The sequence below is a fragment of the Symphodus melops genome (genome assembly GCF_947650265.1).
Source record: "Symphodus melops genome assembly, chromosome: 11".
NCBI lineage: Eukaryota > Metazoa > Chordata > Actinopteri > Labriformes > Labridae > Symphodus > Symphodus melops.
In genome coordinates, this window is record NC_136701.1 from 24,568,338 (window position 1) to 24,595,288 (window position 26,951).

The window sequence follows — 26,951 nt, forward strand, 5'->3', positions numbered from 1 at the left end:
TGGGACCTTCAGGGAAGCCTCAAGCGGACATTCGGGGAACTACAGTGTTTTTTTTTCACTCCTGCTTTAGCTTCATTTTCACTGCAGGACTGAGGGAAAGTAGAGACAGCAGCACATTTCATCATGAGCATTATGTACCTTTCAAAATAAAAGCAGCATCAGTTATCAGATATACTTTTCTAACTATCAGGTTAGAAAGAAGCTTTGCTGAAGTTTGTAACAAAGAGTTTCTTCTTCTCTTTCTCTCTTTATTTATTTAGCTGCAGAAACAGAACACACATTAAATATAGACTACAGTGTCACACACTGTATAACACATTACATCGTGTATGGCAAAGAACAGACATTATACGGAACATATAGTGGAGACGTGGGGGGTGCAAGTGTGAGTGCTAACCAGCGGGTGTCGAGTGAACATATGCAGAGGAAACAAGTAAATAAAAAGAAAACAAGCGAGTAATGAAAGTTGTCAAAGGGCGAACAAGGGAAGGACGAGAAACACATGATGGCAACATCAGAGGAATCTAAATCGTGTCTTTGGTGGCTCTAAAAGACCTCACAGAAGAACGACAAGATCGACGGGGAATAAAGAGAAAAAGAAGATGACATGCTGTTCATTCAGTTCCTGTTTAAACCTTACGTTCAAGGTTGATAGAAGTGATGGAAAATACTATCATGATTCTGTATATTGAGTTTTATATGACCTTTACTGGATGCTCTGTGCATTTCCTTATCTGACTGTATGTTCGGCTTGACGTGTGTTTGCAGCGTGCTCCATCGGAAAAAAGACTTGAAGCGAATTTAGAAGGGAGCAAAGCGCAGAGAGTGACTGCAGCGCTTGATATAAGTAATTTAGTTTAGTAAAGTAAAGTCTCCTCAGCATTCTGCAGTCTGTTGAATATTTCAGAGTAATCAACCATGAAACTGTTGCATATAGAAATACGGTCTAATTTCAGCCTGGCACGCTGACACGGCGCCCTTTGTGGATGTATTTCCTCAAACAATAAAAAGCAGAGCATGCAAATCTTCCTCGCTGCAGGGTTTTTGTAATCCTACAGAAAAGTGAAGGGTGAGACCCTGACGGCTTGGAAGTAGATTTTCATGCTCGTGTGTGTGCTTCTTCTACGATTGATTTCCAGTGATTGCTGAACACTGCAGGTGAATATGTCTCGTCCAGACTCCCAGCGGCGGCACAAGAGACTCGGGGTTCTGAGACGCAGTAAGTTACTAACTGTTGCAGAGCAGACTGAAAATGTGAACTTTATTTTCATGTGCAGTAAAGAGGAATTGTTTTAGCGTGGCTTAAAGCCAAGAGTGTTACGATAAAGTCATCTCTGTGCCGATGGAGAAGACAGTGTTTCATAAGGCTGCAGTATTTATGTCGACTGTTCTCAATCATCTAAAAGCAGAAGAAAACAGCAGAGAAGCCCCACAGCTTCATAATCCTCAAACAAATGATTCTTTTCATATTTGGCAAATCCTGTAAAGAGCCGTCACGCTAAGACAAGAAGATCTTGATTATGAGCTCGGTGCCATTATTTTAATTGTTCCCCGTCTTTATGCTTCTTTCTCTCTGATGGACCAAAAAGAGAAAAACAAAACAAATATGACGTCTCTTCATCCACAATTATCAGGCTTAATAGAGGATCCGGGCTCCGAGCCGAGCACTCAGCAGGAATTACTGGCAGCAAAATGACACACTAACAAACACCAGCGAGGCGCCACACACTCAAACCACAGAGACACTCACTTCTTTGGCCCACTCTCATAAACATGTCTGCATTTTGATATCACAGAGACAGCATCGTCTGATTTTTAAAGAGACGACTCTGACAGACATCAAAGGACGCGAGACAACAACAGGTATCTCTGAGCCTGTTGGACTTCACTCCGGTACGTCACAGAGACACGCAAAATAAGAAACCGCTTCAGGAGGATTTGGTTGTCACGCTGCAGATTATTTTCAGTGAAACTAAAGAATGACAGATTACTGATGAACACAAAGAGAACAGATGCATGTTGGCTCTTCTTAAAGACATTACCAGTCTCAGATTTTAAACCTTCCCATGACTGTCATCGGGAGGCTGGGAGTCTCTCAACCAGAAGGTCAGGAGGTCAGGATTCATTTGTGATGTATTTGATGTATTTTTGTATTTCTCTGTTTTTGTGCTGCTGCTCGTTATGTCCAGGACACTGTTGAAAAAGAGATTTTTAATCTCAATGATTTTTCTCTTCCTGTTTAAATAAAGGTTATAAAAGCAGTTTGATCCCCAGCTCCTGCAGCACATTCAGCTGAAACACTTCAATCACTGCATCTGGTTTGTCCCAATGTAACTGCTATGTCCAAATCAAATCAACTTTAAATCAAAATAAATTAAAACAGAGCATAATATATATTTTTTTTAACATTTAGAACATGTTCAGAATCTTTGACATGAATTATTGTGAGTCTAACGTGAATCTGTTTGTACCTCACACCTCTGATAGACACATTCATGTCTCCTCAGAGACCCAAACGTTGGTAAAATCAGCACCATAAAAAACTAAAAGCAGAAATGCATTCTCAAACTGATGTCCAGTGTTCCTTTCAGACGCTTTCAGAGTGATGTGATGAGGAGGAGGTGGAGGCACATTTTAAAGTTTCTCCCCTCAGGCTGCTTCTGTATACAGCAAACAGCCGTCCCCAACAAGGTGAGACAAAAAGTTTGTCGCCTGAGAGGCAAAGCTCGGGGCAAACAAGGCGACTAACTCCTCCTCGCTGATCATTAGGCTTAATTGCCGTCAGTGCAAGGTAATAAGGCGGCTCGAGGCTCATGAACATTTTAATCAAGTCTCCTCTCGTCCAGGCTTTGGCAGCTGGAGCGTCAGAAGACAACATTTACAGAGATTATAGTTGGCACACTGAAACTGTAAAGATGAAAACACACACACACACACACACACACACACACACACTTCGACCAGCAGCTCATTAGAAATCAAACAACGGCCAGACACAAATATTGATCTTAATATTCTCCACAGAATTCAGCCAACACGTTCCTCTCCGTCAGATGCAAACAAAGAATTTACTTTTGTAATTAAGTCAAAATTCTGAAACAATATGCAGAAATCATTATTAGTAAATGTTTATTCACGAGCAGCCGTCACCATCAGGCTGTTTCATTCCCACAACCACCGGCGGCGTCCTCCTCCACGCACGGCCTGCTCCGACCTCCTCCTCAGCGGTGAGGAAGTGAAAACAATCCTGCAATACACCATTGATGTTAACTCACGTCCCCATCTGTCTTTACTTTGTGATCATTAAATGTGCGTTCATGTAACACCAAAGGGCGTTTTATTTTTGCATCTTTTGAAAGTCGACCATGAATGAAAAATGTTATGTTGGTGGAGTCGTGAGACGCCGGAGGGTTGGAATCGAGCTGCTGCGAACTGATATTGTATCTTTAAAGTGTGAAGTGTTGCTTCAAAGGGAGGCACATTACTGTGCAGGATATCACAAACCAGAGGACTGAGTTCACCGCTCAAACAAAAGGTTGGAGGCTATTTCATCGAACACCACGGGTGGAAAAGCAAATTAACACTTATTGCATTGTAAATGAGTTGCTCGGTCGTTGCTGTGGGACACGTTTGTTACCTCACTGTAAAAATTCAACGATAGAGCCGGAGCTGGAAGGCAGAGGGTTTCCACAGCGCCTTCAAAATGAAGGCGAAACAACACAGTCAACAATCACTTTGCAATCTCCGCGCCAGCCGTGACCCCCTCGGCACAATCTACTTTCTTATTTCGCCTCCTTTTTTCTCCGTCCCAGCTGCAGCCGGGGCGAAGGGAAGAATTCTGCACGCCTGTTACAACAGCGGACACGTGGGCGCTGTAGTGAGATGTCCTGTATTATAAAGAGGTGACAGAGAGGATTCATGCAGATCTGAGCTGCCACAGATACCTATAATGATATTGGCCACATCCGATGCCTATAACACATCACTTGTAGAACCGGATGTATCCATCACAAAGATCACAGAACGCAATCGATTTTAGGGAAGTGCAGCTTGAAAAAAAAGACGTCATTGATCTCGATACAGACTGAGCATGCAGGTCCTGTTTGTCATAAATAATGATGAAGTGGTATTACACAAGACAGAGTGCTGTTATACTGAATATCAGCATCAATCAGAGGTATTGATCAATGTAGCAGCAGATTCATGTTCGTGAACGAACACGAACTGACTTATGAGATAATCATGAGCAGGTGGGAGGGGATGTAAGGCGCAGGTGAGCACGAGACGCCAGGAACCAATATGACAGATTTCAAAATAAAAGTACTTTACAAAGTGTAACTCATATTGCCACCTTGGACAGCGCCTTCATTTTTGAGCGTTTACTCCAAGTGCGAAATACAAAGACTTAACTTTTTTTTTCTTCCATGAAACAAGTTTGAAGCTGAAGTCAAACTATCTCTTCAGCTTATTGACTGGTTTTCATTTCCTGCCATTACATGCCCCTCCGGGTGTTGAAATCACGCCGTTCTCGGCGCTCCTCAGCTGTACCTTTTGACTGTGAAAACACTGCGCTTGTTATTGAGGAAGCAGCATGACAGCTGATTGGAGAGGTTAATGTGCCGTCTTCATCTACCTGCATTGTTGCCTCCAGCAAACACCTGAGCTGTGGTGTAAGTGGAGGCCCATTACCCGGGGTTGGATGGGGATGAACAGGACAGCTGCGTCATCCTGCTGATTGCGCGCGGGCACACTGTGAATACACGGTTGATCATAATTACCGAGGGCTGGAGGAAAAAATGACCACTGCGAAAGGCAGATGGGTAACATGCATCAGTGTGTGCACACACCTCCCAGCTCACACAACAGTCGCCTTGAATAACAGACTTTAAATACTGTGAAATGAAGTTGAGCTCTCGTTGTTTCGGGAATCGGGAGCTTCGGTTTCGTCTCTCGGAGGAAGTGAGCGAGTTGGCGTGTTCTACAGCTGAGAGACATGATTATGAAGAATACAGAGGCCGTAAACTAAAGATGCTGTTTGACTGAAGTTAAGGATCTGACCATCAGTGTAAGAAACGTTATGGCGTTTTTTTCTGGACAGAAAAGCGCTCCGGAGTGTTTGCGTGAAGCGTTTGCAGGCTGAGATTGAAAATTGTCCATCCTGTCGCCATGACAACAGTCTGCGGATAAACGGCCACTGTACTTTTTTACTGCATGTTTTTTTTTATTTGAGTTTGTTTGCAATAAAAAGGCGGAGCTCCCAGAAAAAGAACGCCGGGCGCGGCCGCTTTCTGCTGCTGCTAACGCTCATCTAATCATCAAAGAAAAATTGACAGACAGACAACAAACAAACATAAAGATGGTGCTCAGAAGAAAAAAAAAAAGCTAGGTGGACCGTGGGAGGTTAGGTTCTCGAGCTACGAGACAAACGTCCACATTATGGACATTATGGAAACCAAAGAGACACATGACAGGGACGACGTCCACGTTTGATACAGTCTGAACCAGTAAATCTCATTTTTCTAATACAGCCCATATTTGGCAATTACAAAATATTTCTTTAAACGATTCTTGGTCAAAACAGTAAAGTGCATCTTATTAGTATTCTTCTGGACCCGTTCATTAGCGTACTTTTCCAAGTTGGATCCATTAAATTTATATGTGACGCACTTATAGAACTCTTTATATTATTCATGTGTCTTTCTGCAGTACACCACAGTGATGCCCCCCCCACAGTGTTATCAGCCTTTTAGTCAGCCGGCGAATACGTCTTCATTATCATATCTGACTGGCCCGGGTAACATGCAGGTGGAGGACGCATCAATCTCCAGCGGCAGCAAATAACAGGATGGATGAAACGGGGCGTGGACCGGCTCCACAGGGAGCTGACACACAGTCGTTGTTAAAGACGGGGTTAATGCTTCAGGGGACAGCTGGGATCAGGGAAGGGGACTCAGGTCAAGGCTCCTCCAAGCGATCCTGAATTGATGGAAGTAAGCAATATGGAGAGTTGACAGATGGGTCCTATTCGTCACCAATGAATGTCAGCACTGGTGATCGAGCGGCTTAAGGAAAAGAAGGGGGGGGGGGGGGGGGACGTGCCGCAGTGTCACGCTGCTTTCAATGTCATTGATAACATGTCATTGATTTGGTGAAAGATCTCATCAGAGGCGCTGAGCTGTGATTTTTATCGACAGAGAGAAACTAAACCAGCACTTCTACGGCTAAGCGAGCGATAACATCCTCAATCAGTGAAAGATTTTTCACTCTCATATGTAAACAGGAAATAAGAGACCGAATAAAAGGAGGACATTTTTTATTTTAACAATGCATTTCAATGCAAGTCAATGTCCCATAAATCAACTTTCAAGGGCTGCATTAGTGACCACTACAGGCCGACAGTATAGTTGTTTTTAACGACACAAATGCACGACATCAGCCTGGCGTGTCCTGGGATGTTCAACGCTGTACGTCTGCGAGATGCATATAACAGCTAGGAGCAGTGTAGAGCCGTGCATGGTGATGAGAGCAGACATTAGTGACACCACCGAACCGCTACGACGATTGCAGCGGAGCATGTTCTGACGTTGTTCAGTGGAAATCGACATGACAGGACGGTTCGCTGGTGACATGTGAGATGATTCCAGTAAAGGTCAGTCAACATAGTGCCTGTTTTTACATACATATATTTTATTTGAGTGTTTTCCAGTGATGAAGCAGTAATATAGTGGCGGCTGGGGCTCAGTTGGTCGAGTCTCATCTCTCTACTCGAAGGCCTTCTGCAGCCACATGTCCGATGTGTCCTTGGGCAACACACTTAACCCTGAATTCCTCCCGCAGTTGTTTTCTCGAGCTCTCAACTCCTTTATAATATCTCAAGATAATGCTGGAGGTTTTCCCATAATAAGGTTGGTTTCATACAATGACATTTAAAAAACAATAGATATCCTAATTTCAGTCTTCCCCATCTTTGCCGTGCACCAGATTTACTTAAAATAATTAAAGTGTCCTCTGGTTTTGATGCCTGTTGGACACAAACAAACATTTTTCATGCACAGTAGAAGGAAACCTGAGCCGTTCAGCCACTCCACACATGGATCAGAGAAGGACCGTCATGAAGGACTTCTTCAAGACAGGAACCAAAGAAAACAGTGGAGCGGACGAACCACTTCAGACAACATTAATAAAGGTGCAAAGGTTTAAATGCGTCTTCTTCAGGGTCAATGTTTGTCTCTTTATTCCTCGTCTTGGCATCGTCCGTGTGAACACAGCACATGCTCATAACACATTTTAAAATTAACATGCGATTGTGATACATGGCGCCTCTCCAGCAGCAAGGTGAAACACTAACAATGTGATTTATCCACCAAAGGCCGTTGGTGAAGGGCTTTCTGGCTACGACAGCAAACTGCTAATGTAAGCAGAAGAAAGGCCTGTTGGTTCAAGGAACGAGGGTTCAACACAAACATAAATTACAACAATTAATTACAAGTAACGACTGATTCCATTCCTTTAATTAATGAACTGCTCCACCTTTGAGTCCAACATGCTCAATCTTTGCACTGCTCTGCAGACAGCAACAGTTATTAAAAAGTTTCCTTCTAATTACTGGACTTGTCCTCATGAGTAATGATTTACAATCTCCTATAAACAGTTTTTAAGAGACGAGGAGAGAAGCAGAGGGGAAGAATAAAACAACTGAGTTTTATTCACTTTATGAAGAATGGACGGCACGAGAGCGCCAAAATATTTAATATGTGGCTTTAACCCCGCCCCCTCCATGTTAACAGATGGGACAAGGGCCAAACATCAAAACTAAAATTAACATCTATTAATCTATTTTTTTTTATCAAACATGATTCTATCATCAAAGTTAGTTCTTATTATGCAGATTTATGTCCACGTGTCTTTTTTTTCAGAAGTTTATTTTTCAGCAGTTTTTAAATTGAGAAAAAGAATGAATGTAGCGTCATGATTGACAGCTCCGTTGACAAATGAGCTCTCGGCAGCCTTCTATACCTGACTGGCAGAGAAGATGAGGAATGACGAGAGGAAAAGCAATAAAGACAAACTTGAGGATTGTTTTTTTTTTTTTTATAACTGTCAACTGCTGTGGACTCTACAGACCTGAAGGATCTGTTTTACGTTTGATTGGTAAGTTAAATGTGTGTTTTGGTAAGTAGGAGGGGCGGGGTTTGAATTCCACAGCTCCACGAACCAGCCCCCTTTTTGGTCTTTACTCTATAACCACATACTCCGCCTGCAGCGATCCATCACACTACGGCCGATTACTGACACTCGAGACAATCTTTGTGTTTTCACAGCCAGGAAGTCAGACAAGGACACTGGTCACTTTCAAAATAAAACACAACATGGACAAAATCCTCCTCAGAAAGTCAAAGTGTCACGTTGTTTTCCTGTGATGTGTGTACAGGTGGCTGCACTCACATTCAAGTAAGGAACAGATTTAGTGGGGCAGGATGTATGTGGGGTAAATGATGCCACCAGGTTGTATTTTGTCTTCAGTTTTGCACAACACGAGGAGATGGAGACATGTCCATATTTATATGCAGTCTTCGGTATGAACATAACGGGGATAAGTAGGAGGTGAGCTATAGGTTGGTGATGGTTGGGAGTTTACAGGGGTTCAGTGTTAGCTGGATAACTCGAGGGGATTAGCAGGGACAGGTTGGGATTTAAATGTAGCTCAGCAGCTTACCTTCTTATATCTGGGGATAGGAAGCTGTTTTTCCCCAGCAAACATAAAGCAGCGACACAGAGACGAGGAGAGCATGCAAAAGAGTGAGTGAAAAAAAAGAAAAGAAAAACATTGATCACGTGAAATCAAAGATGAGGCAATTAACATGCAATTAAAACAAGAGAGAAAAAAAACAAACGACAGACACAAAATAAATCTCAGCTTTGAGAAACACACGGCTGCTCAAATGTTTTCTTCAGAAACCGTCAGTGAGAAAACTGATTAAAGCCGTGCTGATTTCAAAGTAAACATTTCATTTGCAGTTTGAGACAACAAGTAAACTAGTGTGAGTTACACAAACAGCTTCACATCTGAGTCAGGAATACAAAGCAGAGAAGTGAAGCCCGTACATCGTCACCGAAGTCCCAGAAAAACATGAAGCTAAATCTTTCACATGGTGAGTACTTTCTACAATATCATTAATGCTGCACAATGTTCTTTAATCTGAAATAGTATTATATGTTATATTGTGTTTTGTTCTTCTTTTATATAATTAATGTAAACTTGCTCGTAATTGGTTTTAAAACCCTTTTTGCTATTCACGATGTTTATATTTCCTGTTTTCAAGCTGCTGTAACACCCAAATTTCCTCCATTGGGCGATCAATAAAATATATCCTAATCCTTACTGTATGGTCATTTTTGAATGATTATGTATGTGACTATTGGGGCACCTCAAGTGGACTCTTGAGGAACTGCGGTTTTTACACATCTGCATTGGCTGTATGTTTAAACAGCCCAGGTTGCCGATTGATTTCTTCTTGTTTGCAGATAAAAAAAATAAAAATAAAAATCCTTATTCATATTTTATTTTGCCCTCATTTGCTCTTTCACTTTATGTGAAGTCTTACAAACAACCAACTAATTTTGCTGATGTCCATCTTATCATTTCACTCATTCAAAGAAAGCGAAAAAAAAAACCAAAAGCACTGAAGCATTCCTTTAAGCTGATGACGCACAAACTTAACAAAGCCCTGTCTAAACAAAAGGCAATAAAAAAAACAGCCTCAGACCGACGGCTTGACAGCAGCAGCAGAACTAACTGTGAAGATATGAATCACAATTGATTTTTGCTGCTACTCACTTCATTCTGCCGCGAGAAGCTTTGTGGGAAAGTCTGTCAGACATTTCATCAATATTTAGAGCTGGCGTGTGACAATTTTTCAGATTTTCTCCCTTTTACTTTAATGCAAGGATTACAAATGAAGACAAGTTGTTTTATGACGCTTTTTTTGTGTGAAAACCAACAATATGAAAACAGATACAAACACGGATCCTGAATACAAAAGAGCAAAAAAAAAAATCCAAGAAAGAGAGCCAGTGTGTGTGTGTGTGTGTGTGTGTGTGTGTGTGTGTGTGTTTTGTGTGCTCCCACACAAGTGTGTGGGTGTAGTGAATGAAAGGGCAGTCTGCAGAAGAAGGAAGAGAATGAAAGACTGCAGTGGAGTGTTAAGGTAGGTTGTGTCGTAGGCGGTTCTGAATAAACAGGTCTTGGATCTGAAATTGAATAGTGAGACAGTGTCTGATTCACTTATGAGGGCAAATTCTGCAGGAGACGCTGCCTTGAAAAGAAAACTCCATGTGTAGCTATTTCCTTTATAAATGTGTGGGCAGATATGCCAAGCTCCTCTTATAGAGAGGTAATATATCCGCGATGTATCCATGCATGAGGTCAAGGTAAAGCCTTGGGAAGCTCTGCATGAGACAAAGATGTACTTTACCTTTGACAGAAAATCGAGTAGAGCACACCGCACAGTAAACATGTCGGCTGAATGATGAGTCACAAAACGAAGATGTTCCTCCTGATTTAAGCCGCTTTCACACTCCTGTGAAAACATGCCTGAAAATCTACAGATCATTTCAGGAGGACTGCTCCGGGGGGGGGAGAGGGGGGGGAGGGGGGGTCTCCTGAGGTAAGATATTCTATGTGCAACGCTAACATGTCACCCGCCTCCTGTTTGCTCGAGGTTAATTCTGCTGCATTCTCACATCAGCTCATCGGCTGAAGTCTGAGCGAAACATTTCGGCTGTTTGCGTTCACACATGCAGCTCCTCCTGGAAATATCTGGAGTTTTCTGCACGTGTTAAAGCATTACTAGTTCCTTGTCAATTAAACCCAAATGAAAAGTCAGACTAGTTAATTTGTTGAGTATTTTTTATATTTTATTTACACAAATCGGTTTATCAAATGTGGCTATCGTTAGCGGTGTTAGCACCACCAGCTAACAGTCCTCCTCCTTGTAGGTTAATGTGCACATGCCTAACTTGCTCTGGTCTAGTTGTTATTATGCAGTTTGAATTTGGTGTTTTTGTCTCCCGTTGTGTCTCTGTCTTTAACTCCGTGTTTTGGCTGCTGAATGTCTCAGTCGGGTCTCTCTTGGAAAACAGGTTCTTAATCTCGGTGGGACCAACCTGTTTAAATAAAGGTTAGAAAAAAAATAACATTGTGTAAGATAAGCATAGTTATTATTGTTCTGACGTGTTTGAAGACTACTTAAAGAATTATCATCAAATCTTTCCTCCCTCTCAAAACAAACCTGTGTCTCGCTGTGCCAAGCACACGGACTGCAAAGTTTGGATAAACTTGGACAGCGAGGCCGAGTGAGAGCCAACAGTGAAGGCAGCAAATGGCCCTTTTTTTTTGTAACTTCTCCAAGAGCCCATGAAACTCATTCAAGAACTCCCGTAACCTCCCAGTTTGACTGCAGGAACAAAACGTGGGCCAGACTAACTGGCCTGAGAAAAATCCTGCTATCAAGGCTGTGCTGTTTGTGCAGCCAGACCGAAAACCAAATCTGAGAAGTTGCACTTGTGACACACACTGCTGATCAGTGTGTTGCCTTTACTGGGAAAATCCTCCTGCACTTTTAGGTTGTTATTTTCTTGACAGCTGATGAGGTCATTTCCTGTTGTGGCGTGTACGGTATCTGCAGGCGGCTCAGACAGACTTCTCTGGAGTTAAGCTGCTGCCATCCACTGAGAAATGTCAGACAATCAATACTGTAAGTTATTTTATTATTAAAAGAGGCATTAAAGGAAGAATGTGCAACTTTTTTTTAACACAGTAGATGTTGCTCTTTAACTCCAGCATCAAACCAAAACGTTAATTTGGTTAATTTTGATTAAGCACCGTGAGCAAATTTGTCATTCGCTTGAGCAGCATTTGCCTGCAGCCTGCATTGTTTTGCTAGCAGGCTAATGTTAGCACACTTTGGTTAACTCATAGCTTCATATCCACGAGAACTTAAGATGATTTCAGTCACACTTACATGCAGTGTAAAAGTTCGGACGGACAGGAGACTCGTGAACACCAGCAGATGTAAAACAGACGTCTGCCCTGCTCGCAGGAAAAAAACATGAATGAAGTCAGACGTGAGTGAAACTACTTACAAGTGCTGATTTGGACTTGAACAAAGTGATTTCAGCCTCTCAGTCAGCCGTGTCTGAGTCACAGGAGGCAGACAGGGCACCTGAAGTTAATAGGTTGTTTCCGCTAAAACAGCGAGTGCGTAACATCTTCCCTATAGAAAGAGTTTGAATGCAGACTGTCACTTTCTGCTCTGAGGAAGCCGAGGAACTAAAACAATGGAGGATGAGTGAGCAGAGTTTTTTTGTTTTTTTTTTCCTCTGCAGATGGACCTCCTGCAGAGAGTACTTCTGGATAATTTGATGGTTATTTGATAAAGTGGGGAGCCATAAATAGTGATAAGTAGACCTGCAGTACATTGACAGAGGCCAATGCTTTTTACCTGGCTCAAGTCGTACTGTGATGCTTTCACGGCGAGCGCAGAGAGTTCTTTATTTAGCACAGTTAAGAGGAGCTGAAGAAAGGAGCAGGCTGCTGCTTTGTGACATTTCAAGTTGGACAAAAAAAGCGACGGTTATTTTATTTCACATCACGCAGATTTAATAAATGTAAAAGCCGTCTTTCACTAAGAGTCACCCGCAGATTGTACATTACTGCTCCCTCCTCTTTGTGGTGGGTTTTTTTTGGGGGGGGGGCAGAAACACGCTGGCTCTGAAGTGTTTGCATGAAGCGTTGAGAAGAAAAGCGCTGCACGTCCCTCTGGTCTCCATGACAACAGTCTGTTGACGACGGCTGCTGTATGACCCACACGGCTCTGTCAGTTTCTACTGCGTGTTGTTCTATTTTAGATCACATCCTGATTTAGACCCGGAGCAAACAGGACGTCGGGTACAAAGACACGATCTGTAGGTGGCAGAACTATGAGGAACATCACACATCTGGAAAAGAGTGTGATAGGGTGATGTCGACAGCACACTCCTGAAACATTGGATGATTATTAACGTCTCAGGAAAAAACTCTTGTCCACCTGCTGCTGCTAACGCTCTCTACTCATTTAAAACCATTGAAAAAAAGACGCTGGGCTGCTAGCATGGGGCTAGCGCAGGGCTAGCGAAGGGCTAGCGCGGGGCTAGCGTGGGGCTAGCGTGGACAATGACAAACAGTTCTGCACTGTTTATGAGTCAAACTGTGATTAAATGCGTTAAAAAAAATTTACATGTTGTTTTCTTGTAATTAATTAATCAATCATAATTACGATGTTTAAGTCCCACCCTTAATTTATACGTTTTTTTTTTGCTTTCTAGATGATTATATCATATCGTTTCCTGCTAGTTCAAACTGATCCGGCATCTTTAAAACGCAGGCTCGCCGCTTGTGGACAAACGTTCAGGTGAGTAAATATTCAACCAGGCAGGATGAGGAACGTCAGTTTTTCTGAATATCAAAATGAGAAAAAAAATATATTTTTAAAGGTCCAAAGAGGCCGTTTTGGACGCCCCTGGGTTTGCCAGATATGAGAGCAGTTATCAGGTCAAAGCAACAGGTGTTGCATTTAACTTTGTCCTCATCACACCTGTGGCTGCCTGAAACAGCTTGGAGAGGATCTGATTCTTGATCTTTATTGGCCTTCTCATAATAAAAATGAATCATCGTTGACACACAGTCAGTTCAATTAATTATGGGATTTGTAGCTCTCAGCTCTGCTCTCGTATTTTAAGCTCTGCTCTTTATTCTCCCCTCTCGTCGGAGGATGAGGAGGCTGTTAAGTGAGAGATCTTGGCAGCGAGGAAAGTTCGAATAGTTGGCTTTAAATCTGTATCTCCTCACAGCTCAGAGATATGTGCACTCTGGACTGGTTTGTCATACTGACAAAGTGAAAATGAACTTTTTCAAGTCTAAACCCTCGTGACATAATTGACCTTCACCGATACAAAACCTGCAGTTATGTCGGGAAAATGACCTCAATCGATGTCGAATGTCTGAGAGCGAAAGCTGTGAGTCACTCTTTACGATTCACTAAAACCTCATCAGGAGTAACGGTGGCGTAAAAAAACCCCGGAGGCTGAGATTCACAACAAACTCTCTTATCTGTGCTCGAGTCATGAAGAACCCACACATGCCGACTCCTTCTGCCAGCAGAGAAGACGACCACGAGACAAAGGGAGGACCTGCTCGCACCGAGCTGTCCCTGTCCGTCTCAATTCTCTACACGCATGTACTCCCATTCAAATCAATTAAAGCCCCATTTCAGGAGGCTAAATGGACTTATTCCCATCATGTGATCCATTACAACGGAGAGGACCTGACTCACTTGGCGAAGCGAGCGCCCGGTGAAGATGGGGAAGTTATAGATGGAGACATGTTAGCGGGGTGGGGGACTCTTAATGCCTTGATTATGAAGGGTTCATGACTCACTCTGCAATGAAAGGCCATCGTCTTCATCATTTCATGGTCGTGTCAGTGCAACATCCAGAATCCCAGTTTGCTAATCAAAAAGTGTGTTTTCAATATTATTATCATGATTTCATTTTAATGTTGTCATCTTCAGAGGTGTTACTAGTTAAAGCCTTGTATCCACCTATATGTTGGGGTTTTTTTTCCAGCACATTCTGATACAGCAGGTCGCATTGGACACGTTGTTGGTTCGCAAATCTGTCAAAAAGCAGAACGCAGAAGAAGCAACCAATTTAAGTCTTTTGCGTGTGTTACTACTGAGACGCAAACAACGACCCTCTTCCTGCTTCCACATCTATCTGGACTTGGGTTAGGGTTAGGGGTCAAAGGTCGTTCGATGACGAACACACATTCCCCGGATTGAGGTTATTGATACGTCCGGTGGAGTCGTATAGGTTGGAGGAGCGGCTCGCTCATTTTTTAGCGTACGCATCGTTCGCCACAGAATATTTACACGTTACACTGCTGGAGATTTTATGAGCCTAAATATCAGTCACAATGAGCAGTAATGAATAAGAACAAGTCAAACAACGCCTTCATCGTTTGCTTCTATTTCTGTGCCTATACACTGTGCAAATCATTCATACCTTTTTAGAATCGCACAAAGCACCGCGAGAGGAAAACACAGCGGCTGATAAATAATACATAATTTCTACGTAATAACAGAGCAGAAGGAGAAAATGCAAAGGTGATGATTGGCGGCTTAATTGAAGGGCAATCATGCAGTCAGCTTTGTGTGCTCAGTGCTGTTAGTGAATACAGGTTGAATAAAGAGGCTCTGGATGCCTCAGAATGAATTCAATGAGACAAGTTTTTTTGTTTTTTTTCTTTGCCTCTGTTAAATTAAACCGACTCCTGCTTTCAGTCTGACACGGTCAAAATATGTCTGATTCAATGATCAAATCAAAAAGTGGTTCTGAAAAAATGAGCCTCACTAAAAACAGTCACACGGCCAAGTTAAGGCTCTTCAGAGCCAGAAGCTTTAACGCGTGTGAAAGGACACTGGTGAAGGCGGGACTAAGACGAAGGCACAAAGAGAAGAAAAGACTTGAATCACAAGTCGACATCTTTTCTAAGTGAAAGACAAACTCACTTCAACCGTTAAAAAGTTGTGAATGATGATTTAAATGCTTCATCGCTGACTCTGAAAGCTTCAGAACAGTTCAGTTTGTGCAGAGCCCTGACTGTGTCAGAGCTCCTCGTGTCTCTCCCCAGTCTTTAAGGTGACTCGAGGTGGGAGGTGCTGATTTGATTGCATGTTCCTGGACCGTCTGGGTATTTAAACGGGCTTCTCAGGGCGCCGTCACATCAGCCAATCCGTAGCGTGCCCAATCACGTTTAACCTAAAGTCCAGTTCGTGTGAGCAGCGCGAGTGCTCCCTGCACCTCCTTGGAAGAAGTTTGCTTTGGCACGGTACATCTCATGCACGGGTACACAAAGTGGACACACACGCATGAGGAGGGGGGACTAACTTAACCGAGTGCGCCACCTTTAGTCTAATGACAACACACACTCACTTTCACCATCGTAATCACAGCTGATTAACAGACGTCACTGTCTTTAATTAGGATGTTTTGTGATGTTCTGTCTTTAATTAGGATGTTCATGTAAAATCTCTCTCTCTCTCTCTCTCTGACCTCTATCATTCAGCCATTGTTGAATATTACAGTTTACAGCTGCTCTTCACATCATATCTCACAGCTTAGCTCTGCACGCTTCAAAGCGTGAAGATGCACGATACTAGAGCATTGCTTCATAGTTGCAGATGATAATAGACATGCAAAGACTTGCATTTAAGATTTTACATCATACATGTACAAAGTGTTCCACTGCAGCGTGATGTGTGTTTGTCTGACCGACCCCATTCTCCCTTTTACCTGACTTTAGCCGCACAGCAGAGGGCCACTGACCAAACTGCCTGATCTGACAAGGAAGGAAACAAGACTCGCCACATCGGACGAGAAATCAGCCAATAAGTCTTTTTTTTTATGCAAAATTATTTCAGCTCTTGTTTTCGTGTCAGATTTATCATCAGTGTTGAAGCATTTTGCTCCCCTTTATAACCCCGTTGTATAAGTTATAGTGATGTTTTCAGTGTGTGCTATGACAATGTTAGCACTTTCCCTTTTAGTTGTTATTGCTGCATAAATATGAAACTCTATCCTTCCTTCCTTCCTTCCTTCCTGCACACTGTCACTCTAACAAACCCCATTAACTCTCTCCCAGTCTTCCACATCTAATCAGAGAAATGCTTAATTGGGGTCCATTCAGTCAATGTTATGGAAGCTACTGAAACATTGGCAGCGGGAGCAACACGAAAAAAAAAATCAATGGTGAGAAAGACCAATAAGGGATTTAGCAAACAAATTAAATCACAGAAATGGGTATATCCAGTATTTGAGAGAGAGAGAGAAAAAATCATTTTCTCCGGTCGGCTAGGCAGCAGCCAAAGTGCAGGAGCAGAGCAGTATAGGAAATAGCCACCATAAATCAAAATGGCTTGATGCCCTCTCTGCTGTCCAACGCTCCTGCCAAGACCGGCTCCTCTGATGCCACTTTCCCCTCAATACCAGCTATTCAGGCAGACAGAGAGGGAGAGTTACAGCTGCTGACGGCAGCCGCGGCTGTCCGAAGCTCCACTTCATCACAACAAACACAGGAGAAGAAATCAGAGAGGACGCCACCTGCGGACTCATATTTATTATATATTCAATCTAAATTGGCATTGTGTTCAAATTAGTTATGGGTTAATGTATTCCACCTACAGTATGCTGGGTGTTTAGTTGATTTTATACTGTTCAGCAATTAATCAATGCTACTTTGGTTGCCCAGAGGAAGACTGGAAACAGTATTGATTCAGCTGCAACATTAATCTGTTGTGATCTAGAAGGCCTCTTGATAAACGATAGGCCAGCTCCTCAGTGTGACCTGAATAATGAATTAAAAAAACACACCCCAATAAGAAAATATGACTTTGTTACTTACTTTGTATAGATTTTTTTTTGCACTGTAATGTTGAACTTAAACACTGTAAGTTCAAGTATAAAAATGTAGCAAAAGTTTCTCATAAGATCGATGAATATGTAAGAAATTAATAGAGGCACTATGGAAAAAATAAATATGAACTACTAGTCAGCTAATGTATTAGCACTTATCTTCATCATGTGTGTGAAGTGTGTTGTTGTAAATCCACTCTGATCCTGTATCTGATCATGTCTATAAACCCCTCTATTTCAGCCCTGCTCAGAACAGGCTGTTTCTGTGTCTGTAGCTTTAAATATGTAAATGAGCTGTGTCTGACCACGCCCCCTCTCTGGAAGGGCTCGGGTGTACTCGCTGCTTTCTGGCTCCATGTCCTATTGTTTACGGTGAGAAGGCAGACTCAGAGGGCAGAACAAACACCTAGCTGTGGGAGTGTCACCCACCTGGGGGAGGGGCTACTGCCCTTTGTGATGTCATGAAGGGAAAATCTCCAAACGGCCTGTTTGAGCACACATTTACTGAAAAGTGGAGCAGGAAGAAGACGGAGAGGATGGACTTTTCTCATCATTGGGGGGTTTGTAGACATGTTGGAGTTAGAGGAACATGGAGAAATGTGTTTTGCATAAGATGTGACCTTACGTGACCCTGATTATTCTACAGGCTGGTGCACTGACATGTTTTCTTTTCACACCATACATGTCACACCTAGGATTTTCCCTGCAACATCAACTGTTCATCATGAGAAGTCCACACTGGCACATTTGCAGGAAAGGCTGAAATGTATAAGCAGCTCGATGCAGAGAGAAGAAAAGACGAGGAAGCTTGGAAGTAATTAAGTGAGTAAGAAGAAAAGGATTTCTGTGTAAAAGAAATGGTGAGTATATGGTAATATTTCTGTTTTCATATTAATGCTTTAAAAAAAAAACTGATGCTTTGAATTGATCAGAAAACATTGAATTGTGGATGAAATACATTTGAATTTCTAAGAAGCAAACAACAGCTCCAGCATATCAACACCTCAAACAGGAGGAGATCAGAAAACAAAGGGACTTTTTATTAGAATGATGTGATGAAGTATCAACAGGAAAAGGAAGCTAGGAAACCTCTGACAAGGCTTCGTCTTGAGTTTGAACCGAGCAAGTTTCATCGGGGCTTCTTTTCACTTCTGTTTTTGGTCTCCACCAATTAGATTATTTTTTAATTAACAAAACAAACTGATTTAAGCAGCTTAATGCTCGGAGACGACATTGTTTGGATGCACACTCTCTGTTCTGTTTGTTAGCAACATGCTGTAGAAATAATTACAGCTTTCTAAGATTAAAATAGACGTCAACATCTCGCTCACAGATAACAGAGGGGTTTGGTAAGTTGTTATTCCACAGTCTTTTTTTGCCAGTTTGTGTAGGCTCACATACTGGACGAGCTGCAGAAAGTGCATTAAAAGGAACCCATTCACAGGCTTCACGATTGGCTCACCTTGGCTTTGTTGATGGTGCAGTGCAGCGCGTTGTTCTCCTGGTCGTACTGCAAACTGAACTCCAACGTCCCCAACGTAGCTGCGGAGACAGAAGCAGAGCAAAGAGGGAGATTATAGGATGGAAAAAAAGAGAGAAAGCTTCAACAAACCCCAAACCTGCATGCATTCAATGTTTGAAAGAACGGCACTAATGGGAAATCTGATGGTGTTCCTGGCACTGCATTGATATTCTACACAGAAATAAACATCTAACCAATGAACATTTAAAAGCCTGCTGCATGGAGCATTCTGTGCTGCATCAGGGTTTTTCTGTCTCCATCTGTCTCAATTTGTGGTGCACAGACTTGATTAACAAAGTGCAAGTGCGCCTGTATAAATAACTAAGAAGATCTTGTAGCTGCAGGACCTTCTGCTCCCTCTTTTACTTTAAATCACTTGAACATCTCAGATTGTCTCCGTGTGACGTCTCGTCTTTTCAGTCACAGTGCATCCATAAGATAACCGAACGTCAGACTGTGTGCTTCATCATGAAGGCGCTCGTGTTGTTGCCATGATTACACAAGCTGCTCTTCTCTTTCAGCGTTCCTCTTGGATCATGTGTTGATGTTCGCTGCCGTGTTTGGGAGCTGTGAAGGTATTTCAAATCCGGTTGGAGACACATCTTGGTCTCGTCACAGGCCGCAGGAAGGAAGGAAGGAAGAAGGAAGGAAGGAAGAAGGAAGGAAGGAAGAAAGGAAGGAAGAAAGGAAGGAAGAAAGGAAGGAAGGAAGGAAGGAAGGAAGGAAGAAAGGAAGGAAGAAAGGAAGGAAGGAAGGAAGGAAGGAAGAAAGGAAGGAAGGAAGGAAGGAAGGAAGGAAGGAAGGAAGAAAGGAAGGAAGGAAGGAAGGAAGGAAGGAAGGAAGGAGGAAGCTCACAATAACAGACGGAAAAGATGTACTGTAAAAACAATCTCGGAAGCTGCCTACGCTTTATTTTGTTATCAACTGAAATGACGGCAGCAATATGTGATTAAGATTGAGAATAAATACGTTTATACTTTTTACTACTCCTTTTTCAACATGTTATTTTTTTTAATATTTTGTTGATTATTTTCTTCTTATTATTATATGTTGTTGTCTTTTTTATAAAACAATAAAAAAAATATATATATATATTTTGAAGCTGACTGGATGTGTGTTTTCTTTGTCTGACCATCAGACTGTGTCATCCCAAAAACCAGCGCTGTCCTCGTTCACGCACGTCCTGCTCCGAGGAAGTGTGGACGACAGGAAGCACATCCTCCCCTTTACTCTTTTGTGAAGCGTCTGGAGGTAATTAGCGCCATGCAAATAATGATTGATAGATAGACTGAGTGATTGACTTCCTGTCTGGGTCGAGCTATGATGTTCAGCTTGCTGCCTGTTTGCAGAGTTCCTCTTTGAAAAGACGGAGTGCGGAGTGGAGCAGCTGGCTCAGACCGAGGCGATCGCCGTGGAAACAGAAGCATCGACGAGAGTGGCAGCAAACAGCAACGCAGTGAAACTGCCAGTAAGATCCCGGTACAGTAGATTTGAAGATCGACTTAGAAGTGGGTCAGACGTTTAGGCTGGTTTTGATCGTGCTGAACTGGAGGTGTACTTGAGGTTGGCCGGATTGTGAAACCCTCTTCACTCTTTACCTTGTAATGAAGAGGCTCTTCTTTAAACTCAGGGGGAGAAAAACATCTCTATGAAGCACCGCAGTGCCGAGCAGTTCAACTGAAACAATTCACAGCATGAGCTCATCCGTTGTCCATTTAAAAGAGTGACGGGGGACTCTCATTTCCTGGATTGATGAAATGTTGTTTTCAACGGCGTAAAAGAAGCTGTGTGGGATTGTTGGGACGTAATGACGCCCACTCTTTGCTTCATTCATACTTTGATATTCATGTGAGCTGTAAACAACATTGTTTTTATGGACTCCTTGTTGCACACCCATCTCCTCTATTCTCTATTTGCTCTTCAGAGTCTGAATGAAGGGAGATGATCTTTGAGTTTTTAGTTTCAGTCAAACACTTTCATGCAGAGATTCATCGTGCACAGAGTGAACCGCCTCTTCTGTCCTGCAGAGCGAACTCAGTGCTTCGGATTTTTTCTTGTATCATAAGATTCTGGTTTGTTTTTTTTTGACAAAAAATTGTTTTGCACCCAATGGGGGTTAGCGTTGTTGCCCCACAGTTCCTGGTTCGAATCCCTGTCTGACAGGAGCCTCTCTGTGTAGTTTGCATGTTGTCACCTTGTTAAAATAATCACCTAACTCATTTTTTTCAAGTTTTTCAGTAAAACACAAAAAACGGAGCCAGATGTTGAATATATGACTTTTTTTTTTTTTTTTTTTTAACTCAACTAGGTAATAAAAACAGATCACTGTTGACATACTAATAATAATGTTTGTCAGTTATGTAACAATAGAGAAAGAAATGACTTTTTTAACATTTCATTTTGTCTAAGTCACACGGTCTTTTGACAACTCGTCAGTATTTAGGAGTGAGCTCTATTTGGGCTTGAGAGGGAGGTTTGTGCTGGTGAAGACAGCTCAGCTGTGTCACAGGTGTTGGAGGAGGACGCAGTAGTGGAACCAGCAGGGGAGACGAGGTGAGGAAAGAGGCAGACTGAATCTTTAAAGCCTGGAAAGGGCGAGACTTTGGTGCCTCGCTTGAGGAAATCCCGACAGCTGTGATGAACGGAGTGATATTTGGAGAGGTATCAAAGCTGCGGTCTGGAAGTCACAGCCTCAAACTGAATTATTCAGGTGCATAGTGTGCATGATACGGATTTTTAAGATTTTGCAGCAGCAGAACCGGAGCATTTATTGGCAATGATGAAAAATTAATTATCGCTCGAATATAAGACCTGAAAAAGGTTTGACCTCTGCAGCTTTTAGAGCCAGTGCAAAGGGGACACCTGAGGAAGTGCAGGATCTGCAGCATTCCTCTCATTGTATGTCTGTATTGTGCTTTTGTTTCAGTATGTGTTGGACTGTGCACACATTTATACTTTATGTTTACTCAGCATTTTACTTTAATAAAAGCTGCGAAGAGCCCCAGTCAAGGATCTCTGTTGTTTCTCGTGCGTCTTACGTTTGACCATTATTCCTCTGAAGAGTCATTGTGCTACGAACAACCCTTTAAAGATGGGAAAGCTAAGTAAAAAAGTAAAGGTAGTTCCTTTGCACTTCATCGAAGCCAAAGTCTCCAGACCTTAAAAACAGATGAGTCCCAGGATAGTGGCCTTTAATAACCCTGAAGCAATCCGGATTATTCCATCCGAGATCTCCATCAACATTAGTACCTCTTAAATAGACTCAGTATCAATACTTGGTTTCCTTCCAAAGTGTCTAAAGTGTCTTTGTGTGATTTCAGTGGTCCTAAGTCTCCTCTAAAGCAGTGAATCAATGCTGCCGCAGAGAAAGCTGAGCTCATCAACCATGACTGCAGCGCTTCACCGCGTCCACCACCTACTCACCGGGAGACGAGGAAGACGTTCAGATTGTTGACATAAAGTTTTACAACACTGCGCTCAGCCGCTGTTTGCTGCCAGAGTGCAGGAAAAAAAAAAGAAGCTCAAATCCGTCCTGGTGTCAAACTTTGTTTCTCATCTACGATTGTCTCAATAAACCGGATCTGATGTTATCCGTCACTTTTCTCTAAGAGCGCGAATGATAACTTCACCTGAGCCCTGAAGCCAAACACAGATTGCACCGCGCTGAGATCTGAACCTGAAAAAACCCGAGCCAACCAGAAAAGTTTGACTCTTTGTACCCCGCTGGCAGCGAGGCCTCGGGATGTTGATGCCACATGGTCGGCTGCTCCGTCCGTGCAGAACTTCGGCCCACTTGAGAAATATTTCAACAAATAGTCACCTGGATGAATCATTTGTTTCCTCTCCTCAGTAAACACCAAGAGGCGCAGCAGCGTGACATTTAAAACCAAGGCACATGCATGCTCCCCAGAGGACGCCTGCAGCTTCGCTTTGTGCTCAACAGAAACTACATCACTTCTGTGGACACACGCCAGGATGTCGTCATCACTGCAGTCACAATGAACTCAGCTATCGATGTGTTCCTTTTGGAAGTAAAAAAAAAAAACTGAAGTACTGAGTCAAACTTTTCCACAAGTGTTTGGTTTTGGGAATTGATTCTGTCTCCGTCCATATTCCAAACCAACAAAGCTGTAATTGGTCAATTGTTTCTCCAAGTGAGAAAAAAAACAAAACAGTAAATGAGCACGCTATCCGACTGGGAGGAAATGTTGAAAAGTGTGAGATGCGGGAATGATTGTGAAGCCTGGCACAGCAGAACGATCAGAGTACCTTATTGTTCTGCAGGAAGCATCGAGCGAGGCGGTGCATGGACCCACCCAGCCTACCTTCTTCCAAAGTTTCCGAGAACTTTCTCTGCTCGGGATGTTTATCTGAAATATTTACAATTCAGGGGCAGCGTTGTTTCTGCTCACCTGCTGATTCCTCACGCGTCTTTGTTAAAGAATGAAACGAAATACTGACGATGACGGCCGGCAAACGTTCATACGCATCAGGTCGTGTGCAGCTCTCACACGATGATGACTCAGCATCTTACACTGGTACATTTATAGAACCTAATAAACATCTAAGAAAGACAAAGCCAAATCCTTAAAGTTTGAATACTTTGTTGTCATTATAACGAAAGAAGGGAACAGTTTGTGGTTGATTATTTAACGAGCCGAGCTGACTCAGAGTGATGTTGGGAAACTTTCTTCACAGCCTTCATAATCACATGTGCTGTAACATTTCTGGAGTTTTCCTGGGGAACAGTCGGACAACAGTATCCCACAGTCTGTGCAGGAGCTGCTTGTAACACTTAGTCTGAACTGGGAGTGCACGCACCGTCTGGCTGTCTGTGGGCTGCGGCCCAGTTAGACGCCACAGTGCTGTGAACTCTGCAGGAGAGTAATAAAGTGGAGTCGCTGGTTTTTCCTCCTCTCTCTCTTTTTCTACACAGGAGTCGTAATCCAGTCGCGCTGTGCAACCTAATTTCTGCGACTGTTGGAAAAAGGGAAAAGGAGATAATTCAATTTCAAGTGGCTGCTTAGCGGTGTTGAAAGAAATCGTTTCCTAATTTTCTTAATTACGTCTTCTGTGGCAAAGAAAGGAATTAAATTAGGTATAATTGCACCACGGTCTCCCTTATAAACTTAATATGAGTTATTCTCAGACTTGAAACTGCTTCGACTGTGCATTATCCCTGAAGAAAAGGCGAACATGTGGGAGCTCCAGCCGAGTAATTACAGAGAGCAGACACGGTGCCATGTTGAAGCAGCAGCTACAGATCGATAGAGGATTCTTCTGTGACAGTTAATGAGGAGGGTAAATCAGGTGACTGCTTTGATGAAGATGAAGGATGTTATGAAACGGTTTCAGTGTTTACGCCATCATCAGTTCATCGTCATGCATAATGATTCATGTGTCAGGGGAACTCACTGCCTGAAGCAAAGAGAGCAAGAAAGCTATGTTTTTAGTGACGATGCATCAACTTTGTTTTGATGGATCGAGGTTTTGAAATGACAACGAACTTCATCAGTGCAGGACGCTCTCCTCCTCTGTGATCAATCAGCCAATCAGAGAGCTGCTCTCTTCCTCTGTGATCATGAAGGAAACATGCTGTGTTGAAGCTTCTCTGACAACAATGCAGCAGCCAGTATGTCCTCCTTCTAACTTTAGATTCTGCTCCTGAATGCTCTGGATCTGATTGGACCAGAGAAGGTAGGCGGGGCTTTGAAGGAAAAGCACAAAAGGCTGGCGTATCATCATCATTATTTACAGAGAGACGAGCAACGGACAAAAAACACGGGAAAGTTATTAGTTTGTGTTTATGAACACACAGGCAACACGCCTCCTTCCTGTGAAGGTGAGGGAATGAGTCAGCACACAGCGCTGAAGTCCAAGAGTAGACATAAGCTCCCCACACCTGAGCTTAATCAAAACCCGACAGCCACACACACACCTGACTGTGCATGCCCTCACAGGCGGCCAGAGTTCACCCGGGTCTCCAAATGTAAAGGCAAAGTGTGTCCTGTAGAAATGCTAAAAACGTTAGCATCCAACCCTGCGATGTTTCATGTCAGATTTAAACTCCAACAAGTCCTCAGTCAGACACAGATATCAGTTTAAAGTGCACAGCAAAGTCAGGTCAGTCCTTCTCAGGGCTTCGTTTCCTGCATCACTGCGGGTTCAACAACAAACGTTCAGTGAGTAGTGGTGTCCGTCGCTCCTGTGCTCTCATCTCAAGGCACATTAGCCTGAGCACATTCTGCAGAAGCGCTCGGCCAACAGTCACACACAGAGCTGCTCGTGTTTCTGCATGAAGTGACTTTCTACGGAAAAGCCATCCAGCACATAAAGGAGACGAAGGGGGGGGGGGGGGGGGTGTCTTAATTTACGCTTTCACACATCGATGCTTGATGTGACAGCACCGCAGAGCAGCTCGTTGCTCATGTCATGAGTGCTTTTTCAAAATATTAGTCTTTTTTTTTTTTTGGTGATAGTAGACGAGCTTCTCTGAGTGATGACGGGTGTCAAAGTGACCACCACGACGCTCAGCTGAGAGGAACCACGGCAGCTCCATTACTTTCCTCCAGGCTAGAGAGAGACAGAGAGAGAGAGAGAGAGACAGAGAGAGAGAGAGAGAGACAGAGAGAGAGAGAGACAGAGAGAGAGAGAGAGAGAGAGAGAGGGAGAGAGAGAGAGAGAGAGAGAGAGAGAGAGACAGAGAGAGAGAGAGAGAGACAGAGAGAGAGAGAGAGAGACAGAGAGAGAGGGAGAGAGAGAGACAGAGAGAGAGAGACAGAGAGAGAGGGAGAGGGAGAGAGAGAGGCTGACCGGGCAGTCAACCCTCCGCTGCAAGGCTCTCTGAACAAACTAAATAACTTGATATTTGTCTCTTGGAGAGCATATGGTTCAGCCAAATTATGAGTTCTTATTTTATTTTAATGGAAGTTCTGCAAATCACCAGAGTTTAACAGCAGGCAGCAACTAAAGAGTCATAACACAGCCATGCACACTTTTAAGAAATCTGCACTCACTGTGAACAACACCACACTTTATTTTCGTGGCTCGCTCGAGTGGAATGAAAGTGCAATTAGGACGTCGTTAGCAGCAAATGGCTCAAAGTCAAATTTCATAATCTGAGCGCCCCCCCCCCCCCCCCAAAAAAATGCAACTTGCAGATGATTTTCACTTTCCTGTGCTGTGAATGCAGGGAATCAATAAGCAATAAGCAACATTATGGATCACTGATTCTACAAGCACGAGAACAGAAACGCTTTTCTGATTTTTTTTGCACCTCGAGCAGAGTACGGCAGCTTGTGTTACATCGGTGCAGAGCGTTTTGTGTTTGAGCCCAGTAGCTGTTTTTCTTCTAAGGCAGACAGAGAGGGTGCAGGTGGCTTAGTGGTTATAGGTTAGAGTCCTCAAAGGAGGCAGCTCTGGTTCAAGTCCCCTTCCCTTGTGTCCTTCCCCACTTTCTCTCCTGTTTCCTACTCAACCCACTATCCTATCAAATCAAAGCAAAAAGCCCCTAAAAGACAAACCTTTAAAAACCAAGGCAGAGAAAGAAGAAGCTGGAAGGCAAACAGCATTGATGCTCTCAGCACGCAGAGACAAACAAGCAACAGTTTGGAGTGAAATTAAATATTCCTTTTTTTTTTAGGATCCGTTTGATTTGCTCTCTAACTTCTGTGTTTTTCCTTTTGTTTGTAAAGTTTAGTTCACTCAGGGTCCAGATTAGTTTGCTTATTTCCTCCTGCAGTCGTTTGGTCCTTGAATTGAACTCTTGCAATGAAACGTCACCTTTGTGTCTTTACCCAAAGCATCCCTGAATGGGCGGGGCCGTCTCGTGCTAACGGTTGGACATGGAGAGAAACAAACCCAGACGCAGTTTGACTTCACTCTTATGAAGACAGGAGCTGCTCGTATGTTGTTAGGA

The 26,951-nt window shown here is 43.0% G+C and overlaps 1 protein-coding gene across 1 annotated transcript in view; it reads right to left on the bottom strand.

Moving 5' to 3' along the window:
- Positions 1 to 26,951, bottom strand: part of doc2b (double C2-like domains, beta) — a 108,472-nt gene that overhangs the window by 33,252 nt on the left and 48,269 nt on the right. Inside the window, exon 2 of the mRNA XM_079355832.1 lies at positions 18,974 to 19,053. Coding sequence (XP_079211958.1) covers positions 18,974 to 19,053 — 80 coding nt within the window. The remainder of the gene's footprint in view (positions 1 to 18,973; positions 19,054 to 26,951) is intronic.